Here is a 12,779-nt window from a genome sequence, read left to right on the forward strand (position 1 = left end):
TTCCAGTGCTTGCCTCAGAGCTTCTGACTCGTCAGTCATGGGACATTCTGTGTCAAATGACCAAAGTCCAGTTATGCAGAAAGGACTCAATTAGTTCATGTTGGTATCTTCCACTTTCCAAAATGGAAGAATTTCAATCAAATGGACTTATTCTGCATTTAACCTTCTGACTGCTGGCTAAAGATGATTCGGGAAACATGGAAACATTTACAAGGCGAAAAACATAACAGCTTTCTAACCCAGCAATCAGTAATCACAAGAGTTTATTTTAGCAAGACTTCAAGAAAATTGTTATCTCTTACATTGTTAGGAGCTTTTATTCAAAATGCTTTCATACATATAAATGCCCACCAACACCTCTTTGATGGATTGTCTATAATTCTCATTTAACTGATAGAAAAATTCCAAAACTGAATACATCTTTCCTATTTACTGCCCCCCGCCTTAATGTCTCACTATGATAAACTGCTTCTTTAATTTTTTTGTGCTTCCTATGTTTATTTGTTTTTTGTACACCCCTCTTTTAGGTAAAATATAACCCAGTTTGAATATGACTATGCTACTGCTCTTCCTTAGGTTTTTCGTTTCAAAACAATCCAACTATCCAAGATGCTTTTAGTCTAAACACACAAACACACTGGAATCACAAAGTCAGTGATCTGAAATCTCAAGAAACTCTTTTTCTGACTCTTCCTTGTATTAATAATATTCATTGCAGGTAGTAAGTTTCCGACCCCCCCCCCCCTCAGAAAATCTGTTTATGAAATGTCATTCTAGTCACCGCGGGTCCGGGGCGGGGGTAGGGGGGCAGTCCATCTGTGCCTGTGCTCCTCTTTGAAGCGAGCTGTTCTCACTTACATAACCAAGGCTGACCAACCGTGAAGACTTTTTTTTTTTTTTTTTGACAGGCAGTTACTGGAGCTCAAAATGGGAGAGAAGAATCTGAAAGAAATGCTTTCAGATATGGACACAAGAGCCTTCTCCTCCCCTGTACCCCACACTCCTATACATATATTTCTCTTGTATAAACTATGACAGACTGAAACAGTAAACATTTGGCTTACAGTATGGACATTCTCACTACATAAAAACAAATCCCAGAATATGTGGTCAGTTAATAACAAGCTTTTTTGAAGTTATGACTATAAATAAACTGTAGCAAGGTACATACACAAATCTAGACAACCCTTCATGTAGGGACTCTAATTATTACTCTCCTGATAAACCAATGTTTAGTCCTTATGGGAGGGAGGGCTTAGTTGGTCATTAATGCCTTTCACTGTGTTCCTTCAGGTAATTACCTTCACTAGGATTTTTCCTTTCAAACTTTGAGGGCTTGGAAGCTGCTTGGTCTCTCCCGTGTCTACAGATGACAGGTCCAGTTTGTCCCGGAGTATTCCTTTCAGGTACTGAGCAATCTTCCTTTGCTGCTGGACACTGCAGTGATTCTCAATAGACAGTATGACTGGGAACCTGTGAGCACAGAAACGTATTGTAAAGGCATCGAGTACAGGCAATTCACAGGGAGTTTTAAAAATCATTCTGTAGTCATTATGTTCTTGCAATCCTAGTAACAGCACTTGTGAGAGTAGAGATGATTAACATGCTTTGAAGTGAAAAAAAAAATGAAATATGCATTAAAAAAAAAGAACAAAAACAAATAAACAAAAAAACCCCTCCTTTGAGCAAATGTATTTTGCCAGGCATAATGGCTGAACAATATATCAATTCATGTGGGATGACTTAGTTTGCCATTTTGTATCACAGAAAGAAAAATGGTACACACAATGTCTCCTTTAAAAGAAAAAATAAAATTTTAAGAGAGATAAAAGGCCTAAAGAAATAAAACTCATAATGTAATTTTGTCTCATTTTTATTCAAAAGTCTAGAAACATCTAAGAGACCACTGAATATTATTAAATGCAGATATTTACTCAAAAATATACAATCAGTCCCAGCTTGAAAATTACTACGAAGGATAAAATAACATAATGGAATTTTGTGTTTTGTAGCATCCGATGTCAGGCATTTCAAAATCATTTGTATAGAATTATATACTAGTCTTTAGTTTCGTGCAGGGGGTGGGGGTGGGGGGTCAAATGTTCACTCTCCACCCACACACAGTCAGGTTTCTGAGTAGAGAATGTGAGACCTGCGTAAAGTGCTTCCCAAAGACAGCGCGAGGAGTCCGTGGCCAAGGCGGAAAGGGAACCAGGGCGAATTACATGACATTACTCCTCTTCTAACTTCGTTTTTTCCTCAAAATGAGAAATTACTTCAAATTCAGGTTTATTTTATTTTTTTCTAGGTTTCCATCAATCTTCTGAAGTAATAGGCAATATATTTTTTCCAGAGTTACAAGCCAATATTCAAATTGCCTAATACACCCAAATGGAGAAAAAAAATTTATTTCTGGGCTCGTGTAACAAACATAAACTCCACAATACAGGCTGTGACCTCCTGAACTTACATTCTATCCTCATTGCATAAACTTGACACCAGAGGTAATATAAGAAGAGATGAACCTTTGTGACTGAAGTTGGTTTGGTTATCTGACTATAATCTGTTTGCTCTTATGTCCTCACATGGGTTTTATTCATAGTGTCAGAAAAAAAGAAAAACAACAAACTAACAATCTTTAGTTGTCTATAAATCATATCAGGGAGTTCTAACAATGAATTTTTAAATTACTGATCTGTTTACAAAAACTCTAGTAGTGTCAAATGTGCTTGATGTAGAGTAGTATTTTACTACAGGGGATGGGGGCAATTGTGCTACACACACCCCTTCAACACGCACACAAAGGGACATTTGTCAATGTCTTAAGACATTTTTGGTGGTTACAATATAGGATGCTCCTAACCATCCTACATGCACAAGATAGTTCTCTACAACAAAGAGTTATCTGGCCCCAAATGTCAACAATGCCAAGGTTGAAAATTCCTGCTGTAAAGATGCAATCAAAGTTTAAGAAAGAAAAGAAAAAGATTTAACTTCTAAACAGGGATTCTCCAACCCCCCTCCCCATCCAAGGGCCACACAGCAGGAGGTGAGCAGCAGGCAAGTGAGCAAAGCTTCGTCTGTATTTGCAGCCACTCCCCAGCACTAGCATCACCGCCTCAGCTCCAGCTCAGATCATCAGGCATTAGGTTCTCATAGGGTCACTGGTCCCTGGTGCCAAAAAGGTTGGGGACCGCTGCTCTAACAACCTTATTAACTGTTTGAATTTGAAATGCTTTTTCTCCTAAGGATTTCCAAACTTGAAGTAAGGACTATTGAGTCACCAGAGGCTCTTCAGAGGTGTACATAGGTAGCAGATCTTCCCAACACTCTTACTTCACATATTGGAAAAGAAGGGGAAAAATCACTTCTTCGAATTGGCTAAGACTAGTAGCAATCAAGGTAGCAAAGATACATCAGAAATCAGTACTCAAGATTCTTCCATGTAGAAGACACCTTAAAGTAAATCTGCTATGCAGCAAGTGTCTTTCATTAGAAAAGCATTTTAACCTGCTGATTAATTGAAGAAAAGACCAAATATTAAAACTTTTAAAGGCTACAAGCTTCTATCAAATCAATTTTATGCAGTTATCATTTTAATTTGCTTCTTTTATTTCAAAAATCATTCTTCAATGTCTGGTATGTTGCAGGAATGTGCTAGGCAATAAAAAATAAGACACAACTCCATATTTTCAATGAGTTCTTAGTCTTAAAGACTTAAAAGAAGGCAAGCAACCAACAACTGTAAGGGGGTGCTGTATGATATGATAGAAATATGCTCAGGGTGCTAAGAACAGAAAAATACAAACATTTAAATCAACTGGTTGTTATCAGTTAAGTTTGCCAGAGGGACAATGCTTACGTAGTAGTCTTGTAGGATGAGCAAAATTAGACAGGTAGAATTAGGCAGGGAAGTTCCAGTTCCAGGCAGGGAAAATAACATATACAAGGGTAGGGAGTTGTGAAAAAACCTGGGATCACTGGGAAATCCAAAAGACAGTTAAGGAAGACAGAAGCCTAAGTTTCTGTGGAGCAATGGTGGAAAAGGGCACTGGAAGAGAAGGAGCCAGGCCCTGAAGGGCATGGAAGACATGAAGGACTTTAAGACAAGACTTACAACATCACGCTTATATTTTCATAAAGAGAAATACTGCACCGATGTGGAGGATGAAACAAAGGGAAGATGAAAATGAAGAGAAGGCAATGGAGTTAAAAGATAATTTAGGAAGTAGAGTTGACATAAATCAGCTAAATCTAGAATGACCTCTAGTTTCTGGCTGAAGCTACTGGTAGACAGTGCTAGCTCTAACAACAACAACAACAACAAAAAAGTAGAGCAAGAGATTTGCCAGAACGATATGGTGAGTTCAGTTTGGGATATAAACTCCATGATGTTAGGAGTTTTATCTTTCATTCAGTGTTGTAGTTTCCTGCATCTATTACAATATGCCTGGCTTAGAGTAGGCACCATTAAATATCTACATAAATACCTGAATGAATAATGGCCTTTGTTGATTTTGAGACACCTATGGGATTCTCAGATGAATTTTTACTAAGATTTTTTTCTATATACCCACTGAAACTTAGGGGGAAAGATCTGGACATATAATTAGTCAACCAAAATCATAGACCAAGGGCAACAACTTAGGAAATAGTGACTATTAAAGAAGTGAGCAATGGACTAGAAGACCATAAGCCAAAAAGGAGAGTGAGAAGTAAGGACAGCAGTGGAGGAGAGAATGTTCTAAGGGAAACCAAAAATAAAAAACAAAAATAAAAAAATAAAACACAAGTACGGGGGAGAAAACAGTCAACGTTATCAAATACCAAGGAGAGGTCAAGTAACATAAGAATACTAGACACTAGTATTTACAGGACATCCAGCAAGTCTGGAAACCTGGATATTATTATTTTACTGTATTATAATACAATACCAATAAGTTACTATGTATAGTAACCTACATTTCTAGACTTTACAGATAATATGTATACCCGGGGCTTAGAAATTTTGAGGTCGGTCTTTGTAAGACCATACTTTGAGGCAACGACTGGAGACTGAATAGGGTAAAGAATAAGTGAAGCATCAGAAAGTATGTACATGGAGCCCATATTACTTGTTCATAATGTTTTGTTGGGAAGAGAAAGCTAGGGTGGTAGAAAGGACACAGACTCCAAGGAAGAGCATGTGCCTCTGCAGCCACGTTACGACGCTGCGCGTACTGGCCTCACTTAGTTCCCAGGAGCTGCTACACTTACTCGTTCTTCACAAAGGCATGCTTGTTGATGGTCTCCACAACGTCTCTGAAGAGAATTTTTGAAGTGAGAGTATAACCATGGTGTACGACTGGCTCTCCATCTGGACCATCCCAACAGTCAACTGCCAAAAACAGAACTTCACATCAACAACCCCAAAGTTTCCAGTGTTTACTAATGTTTCTGCAAACATCAGACAAATATTAGTTTATTATTTGAGATTATACATATTATAATCATGACAAAGGTGTCAAACAGAAATGGGTGTTCTGACATATGTATCAGAATAAGGAATTAAGGACAATAAATAATTCGATTTTGAGTGTGCATAGTCAACAAAGATGTCATATTTACAAGCAGCTTAGCATTTACCAAGAACTCTCATTAGAATTTGATCTAAATCCAATCAAGTGTGCCAAGGATAGTGGTATTTCTTAACAGGTTGTTTTTTTAATTTCACTTCTTCAGTTTACTAAGGTTTTTTAATACATCACAGTGACCCTCTCAAATCCATAACAGGGTTTTTCATTACTATTCACTTAAACACATTATGTTTCCACTAGATTTATTTCCACTTTATTAATGCTATAGTAGTTATAAAATAACATTGACTTCCTAAGTTCAAATCCTCAGGCCCTGCCAAGATTTATATAAATAAAGACAAATAACTGAATCATTTAAAGTGGTGTTTTCCTTATCAATAAAAGGAAAATAATAATATTTGCATCATAAGTTTGAGTGATAATTAAGTACATATGAAGTTGATTATAATGCTGCATAGCCCATAGTAACTCGTGTTGTTATTGATAAAATTGATATTTTTATGTACGTAGACAACCTCATTGGCTCCCAGCTAGGGAAAGACATTCACTTCCTCATCATCCTCCCTGACTTAGTTTGCCTTCTCTTGTTTTGCACCCTGCCATCAGACTAATTCCTCAAAACACTGCTTTCACCACATTGCTCCTTTGCTCAAAAGCCTAACCAGTGCTTAACACAGCATCCAACACATAGTATATACTTAGTAGATATATGCTATGTTTATTAATAAATATTCTACAGCAGCTCCTGTTTGTTTACCCCCAAGGTCTCTATCTCTGGTGCTAGAGACTGGCTGGCCATTCACTCAGCCCATTTTCTCTTTCACCTTGGCACACAGCTGGACTACACTAGCCAGGCTTCTCTTGCAGTAGGACATGGCCATTGAAATGTGGGCAGAAATAATGCACCACTCCAGGTCTGTTCTCTAAGCACTTGTTCTACACAGTCATCCATGCTCTCTCTTCTGCTGTGACTTGAGAAGCCATGTGTTGAAGATGGCTCTGCCATAAGATGGAAAGAAGTCTAGACCCTTAAGTCACTGCTTGAAAGAGTCACCCAATAAGAACGATTATTTTGAATTTCACAGAAGCAATAAATAAACTTAGTTGTTCTAAGATAAGAAATTTCAGGTTTGACTCTTAAAAAAAAAAAAAAAAAACTAGTATTGTTTTAATTAATACCCTAGCTCCTACCTGACAAGTCAACCTTATTTTCTTCTATACCTAAACTCACAGACTTGTTCAGTTAGGCAAGTTTCCTCAAGTATAATCCTACCTTATGCTTCTTTCATTTAAGGTCAATTAAAATGTCCACTTCCACTCTGTTATCTAAATCCCAATCTGGACTTAGGTAGGATCCCCACAGAAACTTGCCAGCACTCATGACACTATCCTTCCTATGGGAGGGGGTCACAAACTCAAATACAAACAAGAGCCTAGCAGGTAACATAAATGAGAGCAGCAGGACAACAGCAAATGTATGTCTAAATGAAATAACTACTTCTCACTGTCAATCAATCATTGCTGCATTGGAATAAGGACTCTGGTTGCCAGATCTGAGAAAAATAAAAAATCTAGATCTTATCGCAGTGAATTTCCCCAATTTTTAATTATCGGTAATTAATTTATTTTTTAAATTACACTATGGGCCAAACAAATAATTCTGCAGGCTGGAGTTAGCTAATGGAATGCCGATCAAAACGGCCTTTTAAATAGAGCCACGCAGTTCAGGACCACACCTATTCTCTATTTTAATAGCACCTTCCCTATATGTATGTTGTGTGTATTACCCCAAGCGACAGCATCCCCACTTCCTTCTAAAACTCTCAAACTGTTCACCATAACCATAATATGATTTGATGGTTATCATTATGTGTCAACTTGGCGGGGCTAGGGTGCTCAGTTTCTTTGGTCAAACACCAGTCTAGATGTTGCTATAAAGATATTTTAAATGTAATTAACATTTAAATCAGTAAGCTTTGGGTAATTCTCCGAAATATGAGCAGATTATTCTCCATAATATGAGCGGTGGGCCTCACCCAATCAGTTGATGGCCTTAACAGCAAAGACATGTCTCCTGGAGAAACATTACATATATAAAATGTTATTCTATATATCTTATATCGATATTGATAGATAGATGATAGTCAGATATATCTCCTATCTATTCCCTAATACAGTTACCTATATTAATTAAGCATTAGATATTAAAATATCCTTAGGGAATAAAATTAGAGAAGATAAAAGGAAAAAGAACTTTCAAAGGTAATACCATAGAAATACTGGAAACAAAGTTTAAGAATAAAGATGCTGCTGGTATGACCAAAGGTTCTGGGATACTATTATGCAGCGTTGCACTGTCTCTTTGGGCCTGCAAATGAGGTCAAATGTATCAGAGACATCTTCTCAGAAGAGAAGCCCCACCCATCCTTTGACATATACTTGTCGTTCTTTAATTTGTCTTTGGATATAGGCGTCGAAAGAAGGAACAGATGTTTTAAAATATATAATTTTAACAATTTATCCCCTGACTTATAGTCCCATCTTGGAGGAGAAAGGACATAACAGGATTCCTCATAAATGAACTAATGTTTTCAAAAAACAAAAATAAAAACAAAAAACCTTAAGTAGACAAGGCAATGTCACACCTGACCTGATTATCATGAACACATCAAAATAGAGCTTAAAACTACATTGGTGATAATAGAAGGTGCTCTTTTGCTAATATTTATAATACAGGCAGAATATCCATCAAGGATGGTTCTTCTAATGTTTGCTTTGTAGGTCTGGTAAACGAAGATAACAACAGTCCCAAACGGTGCTGACATCCTAACATGTGGCACTCATACAAATGAATGGCAGCTCCTTTAAGATCTCATGCTATCGTGAGAATGTTGGCAAGATTGACATCCTCTAATCCATTCTCGTAAACACAAAACAGCCCATTTTTCAGTCAGGTCACATAGCAGAGGCCCCCAAAAGCACTCTGACGGAGTTGGTCAGTTCTGAAGGCCAGCTGAGCAGCTAACATGACAGCTTTTCACAATGCAACTTAAAAACGTTCCACCCCAATAGCACTCCCGGTGATAACAGGAAAGGTTGTAAACCGATTATAACAGCAATGCAACATCACTTCTGTAATGAGAGTGAAAATCCCCTGGACAGAACATCCATATTTATTAAGCAACTCGGGCTGAAAATCAAAGGAATAAAAGGCCATGTAAAAAAAATGTTATCAATTTGATTTTCTGACAAGCCCACTTCACCAAAAAAGACTTATTAGTCTTCCTAAAGACACCATATATATCCCGACCTCGGACATTCCTGAAGCTGAACCAACGAAGATGGAAAACACAACATTATCAAAATAGAAGCTTGAAAGTGGAGAGATTCTTTGGGTCACAATACCGTGAAGAAACTGTCTAGAATCATTACTCTCCATCTCGAAGAGGTATATTTGGCAAAAATTGCTTCAGAAAAATATGTAGGGGACCTGAAATTTTCAGTTCATAACCTGCCACATTCTATAAATCAGGTTCTTTAAATCCTAGTGCAGGTGTCTAAGAATGAAAACAACTTCATCTGGACCCAAGGTAGATAAAGTACAACTGATTATATATATATACATTGGTGTCTCCAAGCCCAAGCTTCAAACGTGAACTAAGGTCTTCAAATCACGGGGCTGACAGAAACTGTCACATGAACACAAAAGATCATGTCATCAAATTCTAAGTCTTCAGGAATGTCTAAATATCTGGATGCCAGGCCTAATCAGGAGAAAAGCAAATTCCTCCTTTTAGAGCCTACCTCCCCTCTGTGCTGTATACTTTGCTTGCTCTAGTTTTCCCTTATATGACCTGATGTCCATCATTTCATCCCCCTGAGGGCCAGTCATGTCTTTCAATGCTTGCTCCTTTAAAAAGCACACAGGCTTTCTGGAAAACAGTAAAGTAGGGAAGTCAGACAACTTGGGTTCAAATCCCAGTTTCCAAATGTCCTAGTTATGAGACCTTGAGCTACTTACTCCACTCCAAGTTGGGGTGTTTTCTTAAGGAGATATTCCATCTCCCTTAGTGTTATAAGAATTAAGTGAGAATGTATGGAAAGTACTTAGTCAGAAACTAGTCCACAAAAGAGGCTGAAGCTGTGGTAGTCTCCCTGATCCTGCATATAGTACATTCAAAGCCAAGGTGACAACAATTTCAAACGGGAAATAGATCAAGTATAAAGCTGGCCATGTCTACCAGATAAATATAATTCTTCTCCTCAACAAAAACTTTTCTGAGACAGTAGCTTGACTTTCACTGTCCACAGATTATTCCAATAGTAAGAATTTCAAGCCAAATAATAGAGGAGGAATCTGTTGATGCAAGCTAGTAAGGGAGATATTTAAGAGATTGAATGCCCTTTAAAATTATACCATAGCTGTGCATATTCTCAGTTTGTGTAAATATCTGAAGCAAGTAACCTTTTAGACGAGGGCAAAGTGGCTTCTTTCTATTATAGTACTTTGATGAATGGCATACAGGAAGAAAAAAATGTTTAAGAGAAGGCTCATGTTCAATATCATTACCGTACACAATTTCTAAAAGCTCTCATTTTAAAATTAAAAGACCCCTGAAAAAGCTAAGACTAAAAGTCATTTGCACCTTACTATAAATTATCTTAATCAGATAACTTTCCTTCTTAATATCCTAAACAGAGTTGGAAGATTAGAAGTTTTGATTCAGTATAAGGAATTGATCATGGGAACATGATTAAGCTTAGGTAAGACACTGATTTTGGACAGAGAAATCACAAAAAGAGGAAACTAGGTAACCAAAGGACCTAGAAAGCAAAAAAAATAGAGTACAGGACACAGAAGTAACGAAATTGCCAGCCAGACTGTCTAGAGTTGACTTCGCTTCATGGATTCACAAACAGTCATTTTCCATATTTGGCTTCCATGAAAATGTCACCATCTAAAGTGAGAGACAACTATCACTATGACTCCTACGACAGTGCGTGCTCCAGGTATCTCTGTGAATGTCAGACATGTAAAACTGGTTGAGTGCTGAGTGAACAAAGGGTTTAATAATGGCTGAGAACAGAATGCCACCATAAGACCATCTGTTGCTCAAAACTTTTCTTTACGTTAATATTTTATAAGCATCTTCATTATTTAGTTGGTTAAGTATTCAATTGTCAATCACTATTATCAGTGGGTATTCTCTGAGTCCACGGCAAAATGCCATGTCTTAAAGCATTAATTACCAGAGTGCTAAATTTGTAGTGATCCTAATGGTTCTGTATACAGATAGTTATAATGACTGTCCATTTTTAAAATGTTAATTTATTTTTATAACATTACTACTACTTTTATTACTACTATTGCTATAACATTACATCTTAAACTTTTATAGCAGAAAAATCTTCAAGAGAGAAACCATGTGACAAAGGAAAGCTCATCCAGTCACCAGGCTTACCTCACCCCACTACAGCTCTATTCATTTCCCTTTATTTTTCTACCACCCCAAGAACAACCTGTCATCCACTGCCGACTCCCGGTTTACTCCCGTCATAAAGCAATTCCCCTTTGCTGCATGGGCTCCATTCCATTATAAACAAATTCCCTTTGATCACCAGACTCTTTTTGGAATTCTTGCTCAACCTCCTTATCTCGGTTAACAGCCAGCTTACCTTGGTGGAGGACCCTACTTCCTTTCTCCACAGATGCTTTTTTTGTATAAATCATAGAACCAGAAGGCATTCTCTAGTCCTTTATTGCTACTTTTAAATAATTGTTCTATACTCGTAAAAAATAAAATCCTCCTCACTTTAATCCAGCAATACCTTTCTGGCATATTACAAATGACTTTTCTATAGCATTCTTTTTGTACTTAAATATCTGCTTTATGGTTTTTAATCTCTAGCTTTTCATCTTTTAGTTTATTCACTTTGACTCTCCCTGTCAGCATCCTTTGTGAGTTAAAAGTCCATGTGGGTAATCTACTCAACCTCCTGGTCTTGACCTCCTCAAAGCCAACAATCCCTTGCTTCACTCCATGTCAGTCCTGCTCACCCGTGACAGGCCCCGAATATAGTCACCGCCTATAGTAAGCACATCCCAAATCCCACCTCGTGATAACAACTCTGTTCTTGCTTTTAGTACGTCTGATGACCTTTCTCCACATTTCTATTTCTTTGAGTCTTCCAGTCTCTTAACCTCGGCTCATGGCCCCTTATTCACTTCACTTCCTTTCCTAGACCCATGGACCTACTGTCAATTATTAAAAGAGCTCTCACCAACACCTTGAGACATTTTATATGACCTACAAATCCAGAGGCTTGAATCAAGTCTACAATCTGTTTTCACTGCTCTTCTTACTAATCTGTTAGAGATGAAGTGGGAAGAGTCTAAGCACACAGATTTTGTATCCCAAAAAGACTTTTTAAAAACTTTATTTATTTATTTATTTTTATTAAAATTATTGGGGTGACGTTGATCAACAAAATCCGGTAAGTTTCAAGTATAAAATTCAACAGTATGTCGTGTATATATATATACACACACACACACACACACACACACACACACATATATATATATATTGCATCATGTGTTCACCACCCACAGATTTCCTTCCATCACCAAATATTTGACCCCTTTTGCCCTTATCTACCTCCCCGCTCCCCTGTTCTCTCTGGTTAAAGACTATTTTTGAAATTAGCTGAACCTTCCCCAACTTATCTTGTCGACTCCTTTCCCATTACCTGATGACTTTTCTAAAAGGTGCTGATCTTCTTAAGCCCCCAAGCCGACCTACATGCCCTTTGCACTTAGTGGATGGTGCTTTCTCCTACCTCTCTGAGAAAAGAGAGGCTATCAGGCATGAACCCATTCAAAATCTCTTTTCTCCTTATCCCGTCTGAAAACAAACCTGTGTCCCCATTTCCCCCTCTTCCAAATCTCAAAACCTTCTCAACCCTGTATCACCAAATCTTCTTCTAATGTGTGAAAATGCTGAGACACTAACCCACAGCAGATCACCAACCTCCACCTTCCCGTGCCTAACATGCCACCGAAACTGTACAGCAAAGGACACCACTAACTTCCACTGTCAAAAACCAGATCGGATACTTAGTCTTTACCTTACTTTACTCTTCTGTTGCATGGGACACTTTTGACCCTTCTTTTCTGATACTTTCAACCCTTAGTCCCAGTGG

General features: G+C 37.7%; 1 protein-coding gene across 11 annotated transcripts in view; it reads right to left on the reverse strand.

Moving 5' to 3' along the window:
• Window positions 1-12,779, reverse strand: part of PLCH1 (phospholipase C eta 1) — a 208,656-nt gene that overhangs the window by 44,909 nt on the left and 150,968 nt on the right. For all 11 annotated transcript variants that reach the window (XM_011379273.2, XM_023524242.1, XM_011379263.2 and 8 more), the window contains 2 exons: window positions 5,257-5,377; window positions 1,302-1,473 (listed from right to left, as the gene is read on the reverse strand). In XM_011379273.2, the coding sequence (XP_011377575.1) occupies window positions 1,302-1,473; window positions 5,257-5,377 (293 nt within the window). The remainder of the gene's footprint in view (window positions 1-1,301; window positions 1,474-5,256; window positions 5,378-12,779) is intronic.

This window comes from Pteropus vampyrus, unplaced genomic scaffold (genome assembly GCF_000151845.1).
Source record: "Pteropus vampyrus isolate Shadow unplaced genomic scaffold, Pvam_2.0 Scaffold12, whole genome shotgun sequence".
Taxonomy (NCBI): Eukaryota; Metazoa; Chordata; class Mammalia; order Chiroptera; family Pteropodidae; genus Pteropus; species Pteropus vampyrus.